The sequence below is a fragment of the Taudactylus pleione genome, unplaced genomic scaffold (genome assembly GCF_031769625.1).
Source record: "Taudactylus pleione unplaced genomic scaffold, aTauple2 ptg000174l, whole genome shotgun sequence".
NCBI lineage: Eukaryota > Metazoa > Chordata > Amphibia > Anura > Myobatrachidae > Taudactylus > Taudactylus pleione.
Window position 1 is genome coordinate 6,802,284 of NW_028284576.1, and position 20,977 is coordinate 6,823,260.

Genomic DNA, 20,977 nt, shown 5'->3' on the forward strand with positions numbered 1-20,977 from the left:
AAAATGTTAGAAAAAAAAAAAAACCTTTTGGCTGTAACATCTGCCAGGCGGGTACATAGTCAGGTAATAGAATGGCAAAATGCGGAATGTGTGAATAATTAGCAGTCTCTGGGCGGCAAACACCCATTCTGAACTTTCTTTGAACCAGTCAGAAAGTGGAATTTGTGTCAGGGGAGGGGAGACCTGCCAGCAGCCGGGAAATTCTCTGCATTCTGCAGTGTTCAATCAGAAATCCCGGCTCAGGGAGAGAGCAGAGAACAGCAAGACGGGAAACACCAGCACGGCCGCCAGTAGTCGCTGCCCGGTGTCAAAGCCCCTGGAGCTTTATTGTGAGATGAACGTTGACACACAGGGAGGAGTCTCCAATGTTTGCTTGTGTCAAACTGTTCACTGTGCACAGATGATGCCACAAATGGGTGCAAAATCTTGTGTTTATCTGTAATTTGCATTTAAAAAAATCCAGAAAAAGTAAACACACAGATAATGTTACGTGGGGCTCAGTGGTTCATCGTTTTACATAATTAGTCAAGTTGTGTCCACAAGTTAGGCAGCCATTTTGTGGGCAGAGGCAATATTTAGGGGAATAGTCTATCGATGTACTAGAGACATCACCGAGGCTTGAGGCACTGCGTGTCTCACGCATCAGCAACATCACCATTACTCAATGATTGGGTGGCAGACGTTTTGCTCCAACCACAACATGGCTGCTGATTCTGGGACCCAATCTAACGCATGTGATGACCGTCTGTACACAGTAGCCTCCATTCGGCCGACAACCTGCACACGTACACTGAAGATCTGTGCGGATGTATCCAATCCCGCCCGGTTTTACATTTACAGTTGTCATCATTAATATCAGGACTGGCCCCCAACCCATGCTAAGTATCATAAACATGCGTCCTATCTCCGTCCGCATGCTCCGAAGCTGGCATACATGCACACAACACGGAACAGTTCCATGCATCTGCATTTTCATCACCCAGTTACCGTAATCAACGGACACATCAATCCGTTGGGCACTTGCCATCTCCATATGCCCGATCCGAAGCGCGCAGATGCCGACTTTCCTTTGGAACATGCGAAGTGAGCTGAAATCCATCAGATCCGTTGGCGTGTGTACTTGGTTCTGACTCAGGCCATCGGAGTGCAGGTGCCAGGTACACTTTAGTGCAAGGAATATGGAAGATGTCAGCGTTACTGCCTCACAGCATTGAGGTTGTGGCTTCAATTCCCACCATGGCCCTAAATGTGTGGAGTTTGTATTAGGGATGTGCAAGTTCGGATTAGTTCGGATTTCTCCTGCCAAAAATAGGGTCTCAGAAAGAGGCAAAACGTCATCTTTCATGGACAAACATCTTTCATGGACTTTTGTCCAGGAATGATAGGGACCTTGTGGTTGTGACCACACTTGTTTACCAGGAATTGAAACACTCCTGGATGGAGAGCCCACTCTCCAACCTGTATGTCCTGGTGACTTAGGAAGTCTGCTTCCGAATTTGAGAACTCCAGGTATGAATATTGCCAAGATGGCCGGAAGATGAAGTTCTGCCCAAATCAGAATTCTTGTCACTTCCTTCATTACTGCAAGACTTCGCGTGCTTGACTGAGATAGGCCACTGTGGTCGCATGGTCGGACTGAATCTGGACCGGCCTGCCCTGAAGCAGGTCCTGTGCCATGATCAGTGCTCTGTATACTACTTGCAGTTCCAGAATGTTTATTGGCAGATGACTTTCCTGATTTGACCATCTTCCCTGAAAAGTGTGATGACACTGCAATCCATCCGCGGAGGCTGGCATCCGTGGTGAGAAGCACAAAGTTTGGAATCCAAAATGGGCGCCCTTTTTCCAGATGGTCCTTCTTCAGCCACCACAGGAGGGAGGGAGACGAGCCTCTGGAGAAGGATCCTCTGGGACCTTATTAGATTATACTGTCCGTTCCACCGGGAGATAATCTTTGCAGAGGCCTGGAATGGTACTGAGCATACCCCACCATGTCGAAGGTGGATACCATTGATCCCAGGACCTGTATTGCTGATAGAATGGATATACTTCACTTGCGTATCCGCAATCATAGGGCTGTAATCGTCCTCTGGCAGCAACACCCTTTGTGCCTGAGAGTCCAGAAATGCTCCTAGATAATACATCTGCTGTGTTGGAAGAGAAACTTTTTCCAGTCGATGATCCAGCCGTGCCTTTGTAGGCAGGCTATTGTCAATTGAAGATGGAGTTGTAAAACAACTGGAGTCTGCACCAATATCAGAAGGTTGTCCAGATATGGTAGTATTCTGATACCCTGACGCCTTACTTAAGTCGTCATGACTGCCATAATTTTGGTAAAGACCAGAGGGGCCGTTGACAGATCAAAAGGCAGTGCCTGAAATTGGTAATGTTGCTGCAGGACAGCAAATCGTAGAAATCTTTGTTAGGATGACTTAATAGGAACAAGTAGATACGCATCCTGAATGTCCCGGGAAACCATAAAATCCCCAGGCTCCATTGCCAAAATAATTGACAGGAGAGTTTCCCGTACGAAACTTGGGAATATGGATAAACCTGTTGAGGGTTTTGAGGTTCAGGATCGGACGAAAAACCCCATTTGGTTTCTGAACCAAAAACAGATTGGAATAATAACCCCTGTCCTGTTGTGGCACAGGGATTGGGATTATTACCCCTGCCTGCAGTAGAGACTTCTCGGACCCAGGCATCTGTCGCTGTTTGACGCCAATGATCCGCAAATTAAAAAAGTCGGCCTCCCACCCTGGGATCCCCCAGTAGGAGGCCCCACCCCTTCAGGCTGAAGGTTTATCGGAAAACACCCACCCCAGAGGGATGGAGAGAAAACACAGTGATAGTTACAATTGATAGTCAGAAATTAAGGCGTATCAAAACAGCAGCCAGCAAACCATCACATACAATGCACATGTAAATAATCGCAATAAACTCTAAATCAACTACTCAATCAAGACATGATAGGATATAGAGCACTGTATACCTTAACCACGGGAGAGGTATACATGGAGACTGACCCAAACCCTCCTTAGACAAACAGTAGCACACAGATTGTAGGTTGTGTCTCAAATACAGGGACGGTAGGCGGAGCTACCCAGATGCGCAAAACCTTATTGAAGGCTGCACATGGGTCGGGAAAAGAGCTGCCGGGGGAGCGCCCACCACCCCTATGCTGCATTATCCAGTTGTGTACGTTGGCCTTATGGCAGCAGATAGCTTCTGCTACCGATCCCCGGCATCAGACAATAAGACCCCGGTGGTGTAGTGATGCCGCGGACAATCCTGGGCCCTGACTGCAGCGGCTTCTGGTGCGTCTGACAGCAGGACTGCTGAGCGCGATTCCCCATAAGCGAGGAATCGCCTTACCTGTCATCTCCGTGCGTCCGGTTGCAGTCCAGGTCTCAGTGTCGTTGCTAACAAGCTAAGCCGAGACCCGCCGAAATTACCAGCACAACTACAGATGTTTAGGCCTGGCGGAGGTAGATGGAGTCGCATTATCTGCGTCTTAATACAGCCGCTGAGTACTGCTTACTCAAACATAAGAAATAAAACAAAATAAAAAGCTAAGGACTGCACGAGCAGACCCGTTACAGAAAGGTGCATCTCGATCCTGCCGCACCAAACGAACTGAAGGCCTGTGGCTAATGGTGGTGTATATATGGAGGACCCAGTGCATCCTGGGAGCAGAAAGCTGTACCTGTTTGGTGCCTGGATCTCTCTAACCACATTACCCCATGGTATCCCTGTGGATCCCTATGGACCCAGAAGAAGAATGTCCAGAAATCCCCTGCTACACACATGCAAACCAAAGTGCAATTGCGTACAGAATCGCTAACACTTGGTGGAGACTGGGAGGTGATCTAAAGTGATCACAAAAAGTAACTGATGAGGGCCTGATTTAGCGATGGTTGGTAATGCAGCCGCTCTTGCAGTAACGGAATATGAAAATTGAAACGGCCCTTTTTCCACCTTCTCCTTCCAAAGTCCTTTTTCTTACCCGATTCTCGGCCTTCCTTTGGCTGCAGTTGCCCTCTCATAACTTCATCCCTTTCCTCCAATTGTCTAATTTCTCCGTTGCCTCTCACCATTCGGATACCATCCACTAGCTTCGCCCCTGAATGTATTTCAGTTTATTTACCATATTTCACCTTCCCACACCTCATGGTTTGTCATTACATTTGCAGGCAGAGATCAGGCGTTAAAAGTACGGAATGTGGCCCTGATTCAGAGTCGGACGCTCTGACAGAGCGTTCGCTCTGAATCAGGGCCGGGCTATTTCTTTTTTTTTAACGACCTCCTGGCCGCTCTCATAGCTGTGGGTGATCACCCACAGCTATAGCGGCCAGGAAGATGGTCACGATGGTCAAGACCATCGGGCCTGCGACGAGACCCTTGTGGTAGGGTCTCATGGCCGCAAGCCCCAGAGAGATTTCGGCTCTAACAGAGCCGAAATCTCTCCCACTGACATCACTCGTGATGTCAGTGGGGCCGCCCCAAACGGAGGCGTTCACATGGGAACGCCTCCGTTTGGGCAGCCACTACCCCGGCCCGCCCACCAAAGGGGGCGAGCTGTCACTCAGCATCGACAGCTCGCCCCCTTTGTTGCGTGACCCGGAGCGACGGAGTGCCCATCGCTATCCGGGTCTCGCGCATGCGCACGACGGAGCCGGCTCCGTCGTGCGCATGCGCACTGGCCCACCATCGACCCGGTTGCGAGCGCACAGCGCTTGCGACCGGGTCTGAATCAGGCCCTTAGTGCAATGTGTATTGCACTATAAACAGAGACTAGTATTGTGGACAAGACATTCAACAGGTCACTGGTTATCTTTCCTCTTCCCCACAATCCCATCTCCCTTACACCCCCCCTTCCTCTACCTATCCTTCCTCCTTTCTCTCTCCCCTTGCATTTCCATCTTCCGCCTGCCTCCCTACCCACCCAGGATATTTCATGGAGATACCATGGTTTGCCTTCATCTGGAAATTAACGTACACGTGGTAACAATGGGGTCGATACAGACGCGGACGCTAAGCCGTGATCGTTCGCATCCAAAAGGGGCCGGGTATGCAAATGCCACGATCGCACTAAGGAACGGCCTCTATGTCTTCGAGAACGACAGCAGAGCGACGCCCACTTTTCTTACTTAGCACACGTCATCTCCAGGAAGTGTATGATTAATCAGAACCATTGAGAGCCATCGGAGATGCACGCAGCCCTTGAGGTAGACCCTACCCCACCGCAAGCACTGCGATCACTGCAGGCTGAAATACAACCAAGTGACGTGTACAATGACGCTTCCATGCTAATTATGCACACCCATAAAGATCAGTTTTGACGCCCAGACACGCCTGCGTTCGCAGCATCACTCCCCCGTTCACAAGCACCTTCCCGTTACCACCCACAAACGGCGCTGTCACTCATAGTAGCTACTAGCGCACGATTCCCGATCACAGTGACTGGTTGGCGCACTGTGATGCATATGCATGCGCAGACGGGTGACGATTGCCCATAGCGAGCGATCGCGGCTTAGCGTCCGGGTCTGAATCGGGCCCAATGTCCTTTTCACTCATACTAGTGGGCAGGTGAAATAGCGGTATTGGACTTTTTATCTAGGGGAAGGGGTGATATCTCTACTTGCCAATGATAGTCTTATCGAAACAAGGCCTGATTGAGAGACGGACGGATTTGCCGAGTAGCGGCTGTGCAATTTCCGTCCATCTCAGATGCGAATGCGGGTGTCAGCCACCTCCTTGCTGCATTTGCGATCCCAGCACTGCGACGTCACAGGCTGGGATCCTCATATAAACCATTACGACCGATGGTTTGGTCGGGCTGCTGGGAAAAGGCTGCAGGAGCTGAAGCTTCCCGCAGTCTCACCAGGTACTGGTTACTTAAGAGGCCAGGAATCTGCACCCACGAGGCCGTCCCTGGCCTCGGCCCTCCCGGCAACACTCCCCCGTTTCCAAGAACGGTGACCAGGCACGCCCCCGTTTCGCCCTCCAAATGTCAATTATGCTGCGGCTTGGGGAGAGGGGTCTGCGAGTGAGATCACAAGACCTGTACTGCACATGCACAGAACGGGTCCTGCGCAGGTGCAGGCGTCTCAACATTGGAGATGTACGTTAATCGTCGGATAAACGTACAACTCTGAATCAGGCGCTCAGTGCACTGATGGTTGCCAGGTAGCCTGTTAGGAGTCTCACTGCTATATGAAGTTTCATTAATTCTTCGGTTTGGCGTTGATGGCCATGAGCCATCCAACCACGGTACGGATCGGATATTGGGGCATGCAGGCCTCCTCTTTGCAGATGTGTTCGGCGTTCCGCAGGTCATTCTTGCTGACCATGTGGATGCTGGGGGTAGCACTGCTTGACCTCGGGCACCCACGTCTTGGGAGATGTTCTCCAACAAGTCTGGGTTGTCCTCTGAGAAGCATGAGGATGCAGTCGGCATCCAGGTAGGAGAGCAGCTGCAACCAGTCATAGACATCCTGGTCCACCGTGTCTCAGGCAGCTATCAGCTTCAGGAGATAGACGGACACCATACACAATTATGGAATAGATAATCTGACCTACTAAAACCCAACCTTAGTACTCTTGGTTGACAGCAGGCGCGTCTATAACGAGGCTCTGTTGTTGTTTATAGGATTGAAGAATCGGTAAAAGGCGCCATGTGACCATAGTATAGACTGCAAGAAATCACACGGACATGTGCTGAGGGAATCATACACCCAAGATCTACTTTTTATCATGAAAGTGACAGCTACAGGAAAAAATTCATTATAAATATAAACATCTCTATATAATCTTGAATTCCATAGATCTTCATCACCGCAGTCAGGACATCATGGCCGGCAGCCTCGGCGTAATTGCGGTTTCATCCCTTTAGTCGATTGGCTTAAGTTATACACATTAAAATGCATCATTAATACAAGGGGAGGAGCCAATTATTTAACTCTTCAGTGCTCAATGCCTGTCTGAACTGTGGGCAACAGTTTATCGATGCATTTGTTTTAGCCAGAAACTGGCAGGGGCATGCTGGAAGTTGTAGTTACATGCCAGCTGTAGAGCTACCAGTTGTCTAAGCCTTCATGTAGTGAAAGAAAGTTCTCTATGTATAAAACTTACGGCAATTTATACTGAACGTTTATTGAAGAGAAAAAATATGTAAATATAAACTGTACATTTAATATAAATAATATAAAATAGGTGTTTTATTTATGATCGAAATAGAAATATCCATTCTCCTGTTGAGCACATTCAGAGATGCTGGCCTCCGTGTTACGTAGCTGGCCCAGGATTGGTGTTCTATAAACCACCTGTGCGCAAGCAGGTAAAGGATAGCAATCCCACTGCTTTCTGTGTACGGTGCCCAAACACCACTGACGGCAACAAATGAAAGGTTCAGGTTGCCCAATTCCATATTAAATAGCAAAAAAATAGGGGTTTATTATCCTAGACAATGCCACGCTACCCAAGTATACTCCGAAATAATGGATTGTCCAAACCGTCAAATGAATATTTTTCGTTGTATTTTTTTAGCACCCGTACAATAAAACTGTACCATTTACAATAAAAAGAAAATTCTCAGTTCATAAGAAGTTAAAGTGGCGCGTGGTTCCCGTGGAGCAGCACACGGCGGGCCCCATACCGAGGGCTTTGCAATTTCATTTGTCCTTTTTTTATTTTATTTAATTTCCTTTCCTTGCAGGAAGCAGCCTCGCGCTATTCTTTTCACTCCAAAATGCTTTAAAATGAGCATTTACTATAAAAAGTAAGAAGCGTTGGATTAGTGGGAAGAAGAGCCCTGAGCGCATTCACACGAATTTCCTTCTCCCCAGTCTATAGCCATGCTGTCTACGCATTTGCTGTGTCTGCTGCAGAAAGCAGGGCTGAAGCGCCTAGTGGTGTCGGCAAGGCCCGGGCGCCACTGGTACGTGGCTACAACTCTGCGCACTTGTTCCAGAGCCTGCCTGTTCTTCGTTTGCCGTTACGCTGTCCTTGGAAACCCGTATGGCCACACCATGTGTCGTTTGAGTGTTATCAGTAGACGAGCACATACGAATGCCTGGGCTTCTATGTGTAGAGCGAGCCGAAGACCATCTTACTACAGGTTAGGTAGCAGTCTATTTCTGCCAGCATGATTCTCCTGGACCTCCGTCCTCACCGGTTTGCACGTACTCATTTAGAAAGCAGTTTCAGATATTTTGAAGATGGACAGAAAGAAAACAAATTTAAATCAGAATAATTTACAAGCGTCTAAAGTTTATTGAGTCCTTGGCTGTGGTTGGCTTCGATCCCAAGTGTCTTCAGACAACAAACCATGATTGTCTATCCTAGTATTGGGTGACGAGAGGGGTCAGTTGATCCGTAATGTCTTGTGGGTGAACTTAGTACATTATTCTAACTTTTCTCCTAAAGCGCCATTCGGATGCAAGTCGACCGAACTCACGGGAAGAAAATAAAAACATCCAACGGATGGGGTCACAAAGACGATTGCTCAGCACACATAATGTGGCGTAGGAAAGACACAGATTGATGAAGATGGGCGACTGACAAAAAGCGCCAGGAAAAAAACCCGCGTGCACAGTCCAGTGAGGTTAACCGCTGCCCTTTGGTGACGTGCTGGAAATCTCCTAACTGTGGCGGGTATGGGATATACAGAACTCATATGGAAGTTAGTGTAGGAAAGCCAGACGTCACAGAAAGGATGGGAGGGAAAGGTTTGAATGAAGACATCCATTCACCGGTTCTGGCACTGATAAGGCCGCCACCCCCTGATCTGGGTTATTGCCTCCGATGCAGCGGAAGGTACTTGCACATAAGTCCTGCGTCAGCCGTCAACTGCTGATGGACTGGGATTCCACAGAGGAGCCCAAGAGCCGCAGCAGCTCCGGCTCATATTTTATCAACTCTATTGTCTCTCCACTGTCCTGAGGCCAGAGGTCCATGCCCTCGGCGGGCGTGAGGATCTGGCTAGAGAGCACCTGTCGGGTGAACTCTTTCTTCTGCATGCTGGCAATTTCAAAGTGCGGGAACCGAGCCTGGAATATCCGGGAGGACAACTTGAGTCTCTTCAGAACGTCTGAGATCAGGAACCAGTTGCTGGGTCTGCAAGTAGATGAGATAAATGAATGGGGAGGTGGACAACCCCATGATACAGTTCAGTAATAATTCTTTGCTCTGTAGCAGTAGCCAGAGCGCAGTGTATGAGGTTTATTTTTGCACACGTTAAAGCATTAAAAAGGGGTTTCTACCTTCACCAAACAACCTACATTGCATCCACAATGATAGCATTTTAAGGGCAGTCACTCTACTTGAGACCCCCACCCCCGCCGCATCCGATCTCCCCTGCTACAGACAAAACCAAACAGCGCCTAAGATTGCTGCATAGTACAAATGGCGGGGATACTATCAGCGGGAGGGCAGGGGGTGAAATTTAGTGACTGTGCAATAACATCTCTAAAACTAAGAATTTAAAAAGTTTGTCGGCTGCTTGTGTCCCTTGAGCTATAGGGCCACTGACTTCTACATGAAACGAAATTATAAACACGTCATAGGGGGGAATTCAACTGATCACGAAGACGCCGATTTGCCGGCACTCGGACAGTTTCCCCTGCAGCAAATATCAAAGTTTTTTAATTTGTTGCCTGCGGACGTTGGCCGACAACCCGACTCAAAGCGATCGCAGTCTCCTCCTTCCAGAGCTTAGTGGCCGCATGAGGCTTACATACCCTGCAAGGTTGTGCTGAATTTTAGGCGCAAACTTCAGAAGGACGAGTGTAGTGTATACTACGTTCCCGCTAAACCAGCGGTTTTCAACTGCGGGCAGTTGTGAATTGTGCCGCGGCAGTGGTCAGAGCCGCTGGGCACATTATACAGTACTGTTTGGCCCGGGCTGCCGGCGAGCTCCTCTGGGAGGCTTAGACGTGCCTGGGTCGTCACCTGCCTAGATGCGGCGGTGTGACATCACAGGTCCCGCACGCCGCTTTGACTGTCTGCAAGCCCACCCTGCCTGCGCCATTGACTGAGCCAGTGCTTCCTGCCCCCCCACATGCCAATGACCGAGCCAGCGCTTCCTGCCGCTCCACGTCAGTGACCGAGCCAGCGCTTCCTGCCCGCCCTGCGTCAGTGACCGAGCCAGCGCTTCCTGCCCGCTCCACGCCAGTGACCGAGCCAGCGCTTCCTGCCCGCCCCCCGCCAGTGACCGAGCCAGCGCTTCCTGAGCAACATGTTTTTTTTCTCTGTGATTGCCTTATTTCTTTGGGGTCCAATGTCATTTTTTTATTGTAGTGTGCCTTGATTTAAAAAAGGTTGAAAATCACTGCGCTAGGCTGTTTTAGCGCTAAAAGAGCCTGCTGGAAAGTTGCTGTGCAGCCATCACGGCCGGTGAATAGATGCCGAATAGATGCATGCGCCTGGCATCTATTCACAGAAAAGGGGCAGCTTGGGGGGAATGTCCGTAATTGCCGGGCACGCCCCCAAGAGTGATGAAAAGGGGGTGCGTCTTTAAGGCCAGTGCAGGACCTAGAGTGAACACTATTACGAATATATAGCACTCAATCTAACATCACTGCAAGCTATTGTCTCTGTTATCAGACATTTTAGGCCTTAGATCATTCCAGGCCGTATGTTGTACAAAGCTTCTTAATTATGTAAAATATCTTGAAAGCTCCAGAACCTTTAATACAAGTCCGTCTCAAAGGGAATAAAAAGTACAATTCTAACATTGGCCACAAGAGGTCACTGCTACCCACAACTTGGTAAACGTTTAATTTCACTGCACAATATGAGCTATTGCTTCAGTCCCATAGGAGGCAGCCACTCACCCGCTAGTTAGAGAGACATGCAGGCTGTAACAGGAAATGAGAGGTGTATCTGAGAACTCAAACAGAAACTGGTCTTCCTGTTCCTTCTCCCCCTTCTCCTCCTCAGGGGTCTCAGAAGCGTTCAAGAGGATGTCATAGCCAATTTCATCCTTAGCTCCTGATGAAAGAAGCACATATCACATGATGCATGGTGATCGGGGAGCACATATCACATGGCGGTCAGGGAGCACATATCACATGATGCATGGTGATCGGGGAGCACATATCACATGGCGGTCAGGGAGCACATATCACATGATGCATGGTGGTCAGGGAGCACATATCACATGGCGGTCGGGGAGCACGTATCACATGGCGGTCGGGGAGCACGTATCACATGGCGGTCGGGGAGCACGTATCACATGGCGGTCGGGGAGCACGTATCCCATGGCGGTCGGGGAGCACGTATCCCATGGCGGTCGGGGAGCACGTATCCCATGGCGGTCGGGGAGCACGTATCACATGGCGGTCGGGGAGCACGTATCACATGGCGGTCGGGGAGCACGTATCACATGGCGGTCGGGGAGCACGTATCACATGGCGGTCGGGGAGCACGTATCACATGGCGGTCGGGGAGCACGTATCACATGGCGGTCGGGGAGCACGTATCACATGGCGGTCGGGGAGCACGTATCACATGGCGGTCGGGGAGCAAGTATCACATGGCGGTCGGGGAGCACGTATCACATGGCGGTCGGGGAGCACGTATCACATGGCGGTCGGGGAGCACGTATCACATGGCGGTCGGGGAGCACGTATCACATGGCGGTCGGGGAGCACGTATCACATGGCGGTCGGGGAGCACGTATCACATGGCGGTCGGGGAGCACGTATCACATGGTGGTCGGGGAGCACGTATCACATGGCGGTCGGGGAGCACGTATCACATGGCGGTCGGGGAGCACGTATCACATGGCGGTCGGGGAGCACGTATCACATGGCGGTCGGGGAGCACGTATCACATGGCGGTCGGGGAGTACATATCACATGGCGGTCGGGGAGCACATATCACATGGCGGTCGGGGAGCACATATCACATGGCAGTCAGAGATGTAAGCTATTCCGATATTTATGCAGTTGAGCGATTATCGGTCAACTGCGCATGCATCACAATCGTGCTGCGCACGCGCCAAGGTACATTTGCAATGCCGCTCACAATGAGGATTAACTAATTTGCAAAGTGATTGACAATTAGGGGGAGGTCACAGGGAAAGATGGCAGAAAAACGCAGACATGTTCCGGCCGTTTTCGGGGTGTGCCGTAGACTGTGCATGCGATCCATCATACAGATAAAGTGGTTCCGACATCTCAGTTCAGACGCCCACTCCGCGTGACCATAAGGCTGCACAGATGGGCGATTATCGAATGAAATCTGACGGCGGCTGCGCATTTTGGCCGAATACGTTTCCTGCCAGCTAAAGCATATCTGTGCACAGTAGCTGAGTGCGGGATCGCTGCTGCCATTGCATTAGTATATATATGTATATATATATATATATATATATATATATATATATATATATATATAAAAATCAGGCCCACGGTTGCTGGAGCGAGGGTCTGTGCCACCACCTGAGCACGCAAGGTCATGATGTCATGCCTGGGGGCCAGCAGGTACAGCAATGCCTGGAGTCTCTATAGGACGCTCCAGGCAGCTGTACAGGCTACACGGTGCGTGCCCGGCTCTGCAGCCTACACGGTGTGTGCCCGGCTCTGCAGCAGCTCTACAGGCTACACGGTGCGTGCCCAACTCTGCAGCCTACACAGTGCGTGCTTGGCTCTGCAGCAGCTCTACAGGCTACACGGTGCGTGCCCGGCTCTGCAGCAGCTCTACAGGCTACACGGTGCGTGCCCGGCTCTGCAGCAGCGCTACAGGCTACACGGTGCGTGCCCGGATCTGCAGCAGCGCTACAGGCTGCACGGTGCGTGCCCGGATCTGCAGCCTACACGGTGCGTGCCCGGCTCTGCAGCAGATCTACAGGCTACACGGTGCGTGCCCGGCTCTGCAGCCTACACGGTGCGTGCCTGGCTCTGCAGCAGCTCTACAGGCTACACGGTGCGCGCCCAGCTCTGCAGCCTACACGGTGCGTGCCTGGCTCTGCAGCAGCGCTACAGGCTACACGGTGCGTGCCCGGCTCTGCAGCAGCGCTACAGGCTACACGGTGCGTGCCCGGCTCTGCAGCAGCGCTACAGGCTGCACGGTGCGTGCCCGGCTCTGCAGCCTACACGGTGCGTGCCCGGCTCTGCAGCAGCTCTACAGGCTACACGGTGCGTGCCCGGCTCTGCAGCCTACACGGTGCGTGCCTGGCTCTGCAGCAGCTCTACAGGCTACACGGTGCGCGCCCAGCTCTGCAGCCTACACGGTGCGTGCCTGGCTCTGCAGCAGCTCTACAGGCTACACGGTGCGTGCCCGGCTCTGCAGCAGCGCTACAGGCTACACGGTGCATGCCCGGCTCTGCAACAGCGCTACAGGCTACACGGTGCGTGCCCGGCTCTGCAGCAGACCTACTGGCTACACGGTGCGTGCCAGGCTCTGCAGCAGCGCTACAGGCTACACGGTGCGTGCCCGGCTCTGCAGCAGAGCTACAGGCTACACAGTATGTGCCCGGCTCTGCAGCAGAGCTACTGGTTGCAGGGTGCAGTTCCCGGAACTCTGGAAGTGCAGATGCCATGGGGCAGGGACGGTGCTGCCCCCAGGGCGCTGTGCGGCAGCACCACTTGCACACCCCTAGTTACGATCCCCTAACCTCAGAGCAGCACATCACAAAGGATCCACATATCTACAAATCTTAGGTACAGCTGCAGTGACACCAAGTCTCCAGCAGAGGGAAAACAACCCATAAAAGCACAAACACACAGGATTAGTAATGCACTCACCAAATGCAGAACTGCTGTAGAAGTCCCAGGATGCCCGTGGGTCGCCATCAGTACGGCCTCGCAGGTCGGAGAGGTAATCTGCGCAAGACACAATGAATGAGATATCGGTCACTGCTCTAGACTTTAGCGGTGTCAGACAGCAGGAAAGGGACAGACAGACCACATCTTCACTACAGGTAGGATCGGGAAAAGCGGGAAACCTTGGCTTTAGAACTATTGCTGAACTGAAAATCCCAGCATGCCCTCCGGGGAAGTAGTGTAGTACAAATCAGCTGGCACTTGTCTGCTGAGACTTGTAGTTCTACGACAGCTGGAGAGGCGCACGTAGGGTTAAGAACGTCAGACTTACCGCTTAGAAAGGTCTTCATAGACTCGCTGCTGGCCAGCTTCATGGCAGTCTGTCCGGAATATGTGGCCAGCGTGGGGTCTGCACCGTAGGACAGCAGGAGCCACACAGTTTCCAGGTTGTCGTTGACCACGGCGTCGTGTATGGGCCTGCGGCAGAGGGTTAACACGTAGTAAGTACTGACGGCCTGTCTGACTAATTATCTATTGCCAGGAAATAGGATTCCATTATTCTCTGGAGCACCAGACGCTGTATGAGGCGATAACATGGGAGAATCCTATTCACGCTCATCCATCATGTATTCATTAAGTACACGCAGACACACCAACGCCCTCTCCCTCACTCATTGGTATTGTCACTGCTCTCCATCCATCCCCCCCTCCTATCCCCAACAGATTGTAATATAACAGCAGAACTCCCTCCACTTCCTGTGTCACATCGTCGCTGGGTGAACGGGAGGGACTGGGCAGGCAGCCATCTTGGAACATTTCCTTGGAATGCCCCTGACCAGGCTGAAGCCGGACTCTGGTGCCTTTCAGGACTGGGTGTGAATGTGTTTCCATTCCCCTAATCTCACCTCTATACCAGGGACATTTGGTCTGTCCCTCTGAGCTTTTTCTGCTAACCTCTTCTGGCTGCACCCTGCGGCCAGAATCTATGCAGCAGTGCCGCCTGGTGCATCCTTAGGAACAATTCAGACAGTCACCCCGCTGCCCTAACAGATCGCTGGAACATCCTCAGGATGCTCCGGGAATTCCTGTAATCACCGACGATTGTGGCCTCGCCCACGTTTGATACCACCCGAAGGGCGAGTGGTTTGCACCGGGCCCGCATAAATAATGTTATATACAGTCAGGTGCATAAATATTAGGACATTGACAGAATATTAAAATTTTGGCCTCTATTCACCACCACAATGGCTTTGAAATGAAACAAACAAGATGTGCTTTAACTGCAGACTTTCAGATTTAATTTGAGGGTAATTACATCCAAATCGGGGGAACGGTGTAGGAATTACAACGGTTTCTATATGTGCCTCCCACTTTTTAAGGGGCCAAAAGTAATGGGACTATCAACTCAAAAGCTATTTCATGGACAGGTGTGGGCTATTCCCTCGTTATTTAATTATCAATTAAGCAGGTAAAAGGTCTGGAGTTGATTCTAGGTGTGACATTTGTATTTGGAATCAGTTGCTGTCGACTCTCAATATGAGATCTAAAGAGCTGTCACCATCATTAGGCTGAAAAATCAAAACAAACCCATCAGAGAGGTAGCAAAAACATTAGGTGTGGCCAAATCAACTGTTTGGAACATTCTTAAAAAGAAAGAACGCACCGGAGAGCTCAGCAACACCAAAAGACCCGGAAGACCACGGAAAACAACTGTGGTGGATGACAGAAGAATTATTTCCCTGGTGAAGAAAAACCCCTTCACAACAGTTAGGCAATTCAAGAACACTCTCCAGGAGATAGGTGTATATGTGTCAAAGTCAACAATCAAGAGAAGACTTCACACCAAGAGTGAAAATAGAGGGTTCACCACAAGATGTAAACCATTGATGAGCCTGAAAAACAGGAAGACCAGATTAGAGTTTGCCAAACAACATCTAAAAAAGCCATTACAGTTCTGGAACAACATCCTATGGACAGATGAGACAAAGATCAACTTGTACCAGAGTGATGGGAAGAGAAGAGTATGGAGAAGGAAAGGAACTGCTCATGATCCAAAACATACCACCTCATCAGTGAAGCATGGTGGTGGTAGTATCATGGCGTGGGCATTTATGGCTGCCAATGGAACTGGTTCCCTTGTATTCATTGATGATGTGACTGCTGACAAAAGCAGCACAATGAATTCTGAAGTGTTTCGGGCAATATTATATGCTCATATTCAGTCAAATGCTTCAGAACTCATTGGATGGCGCTTCACAGTGCAGATGGACAATGACCCAAAGCATACTGCAAAGGCTAAAAAGTGGAAAATTATGCAATGGCCAAGTCAATCCCCTGACCTGAATCCAATTGAGCATGCATTTCACTTGATGAAGACAAAACTGAAGGGAAAATGCCCCAAGAACAAGCAGGAACTGAAGACATTTGCAGTAGAGGCCTGGCAGAGCATCGCCAGGGATGAAACCCAGCGTCTGGTGATCTCTATGCGTTCCAGACTTCAGGCTGCAATTGCCTGCAAAGGATTTGCAACAAAGTATTAAAAAGTGAAAGTTTGATTTAGGATTGTTTAGTTTGTCCCATTACTTTTGGCCCCTTAAAAAGCGGGAGGCACATATAGAAACCGTTGTAATTCCTACACTGTTCACCTGATTTGGATGTAATTACCCTCAAATTAAATCTGAAAGTCTGCAGTTAAAGCACATCTTGTTTGTTTCATTTCAAAGCCATTGTGGTGGTGAATAGAGGCCAAAATATGAATATTCTGTCAATGTCCCAATATTTATGCACCTGACTGTATATCTAAATGGCCCTCAGCAGATAAAAGGTTCCCCACCCCCTGCTCTATACCACCCCCCAGCGCTCTTCCTGCGTTTTATATAGAGCACTATAAAGTGAAATGAACGTTACAACTGAACTGCACTTAGTAGGCGACAATCTTCTGCAGAGGCTGAAGCCACGTTTTTATGAAACTTTATAAATACCACGGTCGGTCCATACTAACAACATGAGATTTACCAGCTAGCACACGTCAACCCCACCCCCAGCTCGTTACTTTACAGCTCAACAAACCCTTCACCACGTTCGGATACACCTACGTTGAAATTATTTTCAGTACTGTACTTATATAGGGAAAATCTATTGACCAGGATGTCCTCAGTTTTACAGGTCATCTAAACATGCAACGCAGCACAGAGTATATCAGGAGAGGAGTGATGGGTCAGAACAGGGCTGTATGTGACAGGGACAGTGACATGATGTGAGGAGGGGAATGGAGGCAGCAGGACAGCCACAGACTGAGAGTTATATAGGGGGAGGAGCAGGGTCCCCAGCAGCACAGAGTATATCAGGAGATGAGGGATGTGTTAGTGAGGACAGAGCTATATGTGACAGGGACAGTGACATGATGTGAGGAGGGGAATGGAGGCTGCAGGAAGCCACAGACTGAGAGATATATAGTGGGAGGAGCAGGTCCCCTGCAGCACAGAGTATATCAGGAGATGAATGATGTGTTAGTGAGGACAGGGCTGCATGTGACAGGGACAGTGACATGATGTGAGGAGGGGAATGGAGGCAGCAGGAAGCTGCAGACAAAGTTATATAGCGGGAGGAGCAGGGTACCCAGCAGCACAGAGTATATCAGGAGATGAGTGTTGTGACATGATATGGGTAGGGGAATGAAGGGAGCAGGAAGCCAGACTGAAAGGTATAATAAAAGGAGTAGGATACCCCAGCAGCACAGAGTATATCAGGAAGATGAGTGATGTGTTAGTGAGGACGGGGCTGCATGTGACAGGGGCAGTGTCATGATGTGAGGAGTGGGATGGAAGCATCAGGAAGCCCCAGACTGAGAGTTATATAGTGGGAGGAGCATACCCCAGCAGCACAGAGTATATCAGGAGATGAGTGATGGGTTAGTCAGGACACGGCTGTTAGTCCATTTACCTGGTGCCATCCTGTGCGCTGCAGTTAACATTAGCTCCACTATCCAGCAGGATCTGTAAGATCTCGGTCCAGCCGCGTGCGCAGGCTTCGTGTAGAGCGGTGTATCCAGCGTTATCTCTGTGGTTAATGTCACCCAGATCTCGCTGCAGACAATACAGCACCACATCCTGGGGACACAGAACAGGTTTAAGTGACTGAAGCAGGAGATATACTTTTGGTAAGTTCAACAGGACTGAGGACTCAGGGCCTGATTCAGAGCCACTCGTAAGCGGCCGCTCGTTCGCTCCGAGCGATGTTTGCCCAACTGCGCATGCGTACGGATCGCTATACGCATACGCGAACCAGTCAGTGCGGCCGAAATTCATGTGCTCGCAAAATAGCGAATGCCTGATAATTTGAGTGACAGGATGAGGCGTATGTGGGTGGTAACAGGGGAAGGTGCTTGAAAACGGGGAGTGGAGATCAGATCGCAGGCGTGCTTAAAGGTCAAAACGGGCGTTTTATGGGTGTGCATAATTAAAACAGCAGCGTCATTGACCACGTCACTGGGTTATTTTATAGCCAGAACTGCTCGCAAAATTGTGGTAGCAAAAACCAACCACAAGAATTGCGAGCAGTTCATACCCTGGTCGATGTACTCGATTAATCTAATAAATAGCGGACATGACGTCGGATGCGAGCGGCCAGGGGGCGTAGTTTCCCAAAAAACTACCGCAAGTTTTGTTCGCTCGTTCAGACCTAGAGGCGTGAACAGACCGCAAACAGCGAACGGTTCATTTGAATAGCCACCCCTATTTTCTGGACGAGCGAGCGCTAATTGCGTCCGGCTCTGAATCAGGCCCTCAATCCGGCACATCATGGAGGCTCGTCTGCGAGACGCACTGTTCTATCATAATGCTATAAAGCACAGCGCAAAAGCGAATAGTATGTCATGTCGCAGATACACAGAATTCCCCCAAACACACCCCACCGAGGGATCCGCCCAGAGTCAGCCAGATAAGTGTTACAATAGGAGACACAGCGAGAGGAGTTTGTGAAACTCGTACTGCGCGGTGTCTGGGCTCACAAATAGCGGATCACCTTATATCCCAGCCGTGCCGCCCTCTGTAGCAGCGTCTCTCCCGCGTTTTTATTCACAATCAGCCTCCTGGCTTCGGGAGGAATGTGCTGGGCGCTGGGGGTGTCGCAGGAGCCGAGAGTACTGGTACGTCGGGATCTGCAGGGGGTTCCGGGGTCTGTGCTCTTCCGGGGAGATTTGATGGGGGTGCTTCTGGGGGACTGGACGCTTCGTCTGCCCTTTGCCTACATTAAATAACAGACATACGAGGGTATTAACGTCAGGTCATATATTGCGATACAAATACAGCTCTTATCAGCGATGCAGATAGTCTATCGTGAGAATGGGACGGACCAATGTAAAATAAATATAGAGTTAAGGGGGGTATCCACTAGACGATAAAGTTGAACGATTGAACGATAATGATAAAATCGTTCGATAATCGTTCAAACATCGTTTGAACATCGTTTGCAAATCGTGCAGTAATTGTTTCTAACGATGTACGATGCGCGCTCCCGCTGGTCGTTTGATCGTCTCCTCCATCGACTGAACATGCAGGTCAATTTCACTTGACTGCTTACAAATCGTTTACACATCGTTCACGCTGAACGATCAAACGATGAACTACTGTCTGCCCACTATAGCTGAAAGCTCTCAATCACAGATTAAAACAACATAGTTTATTGTTAGATCTTTTGCAAATCGTTTGCAAATTGTTCAGAGTGGAAGATCATATTTCAAGGGAAACTTCAAGGGAAAATCGTTAAGAGGTTAAACAGGGATAAAATCGTCTAGTGGATGCCCCCATTACAGCTGCCTGAGTCTATCTGCAAAGTGGCCATACACAGTAATACTGTTAGGGTAGAAAACAAAGGGCCTGATTCAGACCCACTCGCCAGCGGCTGTCCGCTCGCAAGTGGGTCGATGGTCTGTACTGAGGATGCGCACGACGGATGGAGCTCCGTCGTGCGCATGCGCCAGACGCGACGAGCGAAGGACTTTCCTTCGCTCGTTGTGTCTGATCAAAGGGGGCGTGCTGTCGATGTTGATTGACAACACGCCCCCTTTGGTGAGCGTGCCGGGGGCGTGCCTCCGTGACGGGGGCGTTCCCAAGGGAACGCCTCCCGTCAGAAGCCGGCCCACTTGTCATCACTAGTGATGTCAGTGGGAGTGATTTTGGCTCTGATAGAGCCAAAATAACTCCGGGCCTTGCGGTTGAAAACCTCAACCGCAGGCTCCGGCTCGCAGTTTCGATGGTCGCGATGGTCAAGACCATCGCGGCCATCAAACTGCACGCTCGTATAGGCTGTGGGTGGTGACCCACAGCTATACGAGCGTCCAGGAGGACGCTCCATTTTTATGGAGGGCGGCCCTCATTCAGAGCGTGCGCTCTGCTCAGAGCGTACGGCTCTGAATGAGGGCCAAAGACCCATTCTCATTGTCTACCGGTTATATTGGTCACTATAAGTGAGAGAACCCCGATTTCCATGCAGGCTATTTATCCTTCTAAGAGCCACCAGCTGTAATACGGGGTGACTTACAAAGTACAATTATTTTATGGTCGTCAAACTCAGCAATAGGTGTAATCTGGAGCGTTCGCCATTGTGAAGACGCAGTTCTGAGAAATGTTTAGTGACTTATTTACAGCACATGGAGATGAGACACCCTGGCTGAAACAATACATGAAATAACCACATTGACTGTTCCCTTAGACGTCAGCTTCCTACCTTCACCTCCTCGTCTGCGTTGCCCCCTGTGTGTTTAGTTTTGCATTTGCGCTTTCCGGACGGTTTTTCTGGCGACTGTGCGGAGGGCGATTCCTCGGGGCCACCCCTGGAAGAGGCGGTGCGCAGATCGCTTTTTCTCGGTTTCTCGCGGGAAGTAACGGGGCGTTTGCCTTTCCAGGTCTCGCTGCCCCGGTCTGGCGACAGTTTCCGTTTACTTAAGTCTAAAATGAATGAAGATGATGAGAAAAGACAGCTGAACACCATGGCCGGGATCCTGTACACACACAAATCATAAGATTACATTACTGTGACCAGACAACACACTTTCTATAGCCCAGTGGTTCTCAAGCTCGGTCCTCAGGACCCCACACGGGTCACGTTTCCCAGGTCACCCAGCAGGTGCACAGGTGTATTCATTACTCACTGACACATTTTAAAAGATCCACAGGTGGAGGTAATTATTTCACTTGCGATTCTGTGAG

The 20,977-nt window shown here is 50.2% G+C and overlaps 1 protein-coding gene across 4 annotated transcripts in view; it reads right to left on the reverse strand.

Moving 5' to 3' along the window:
- Positions 1 to 7,135: 7,135 nt before the first annotated feature.
- Positions 7,136 to 20,977, reverse strand: part of BCORL1 (BCL6 corepressor like 1) — a 102,146-nt gene continuing 88,304 nt past the window's right edge. For all 4 annotated transcript variants that reach the window (XM_088475581.1, XM_088475579.1, XM_088475578.1 and 1 more), the window contains 7 exons: positions 20,496 to 20,716; positions 18,792 to 19,013; positions 17,712 to 17,878; positions 14,101 to 14,246; positions 13,752 to 13,829; positions 10,836 to 10,992; positions 7,136 to 9,117 (listed from right to left, as the gene is read on the reverse strand). In XM_088475581.1, the coding sequence (XP_088331707.1) occupies positions 8,847 to 9,117; positions 10,836 to 10,992; positions 13,752 to 13,829; positions 14,101 to 14,246; positions 17,712 to 17,878; positions 18,792 to 19,013; positions 20,496 to 20,716 (1,262 nt within the window). In that variant the 3' untranslated portion in view covers positions 7,136 to 8,846. The remainder of the gene's footprint in view (positions 9,118 to 10,835; positions 10,993 to 13,751; positions 13,830 to 14,100; positions 14,247 to 17,711; positions 17,879 to 18,791; positions 19,014 to 20,495; positions 20,717 to 20,977) is intronic.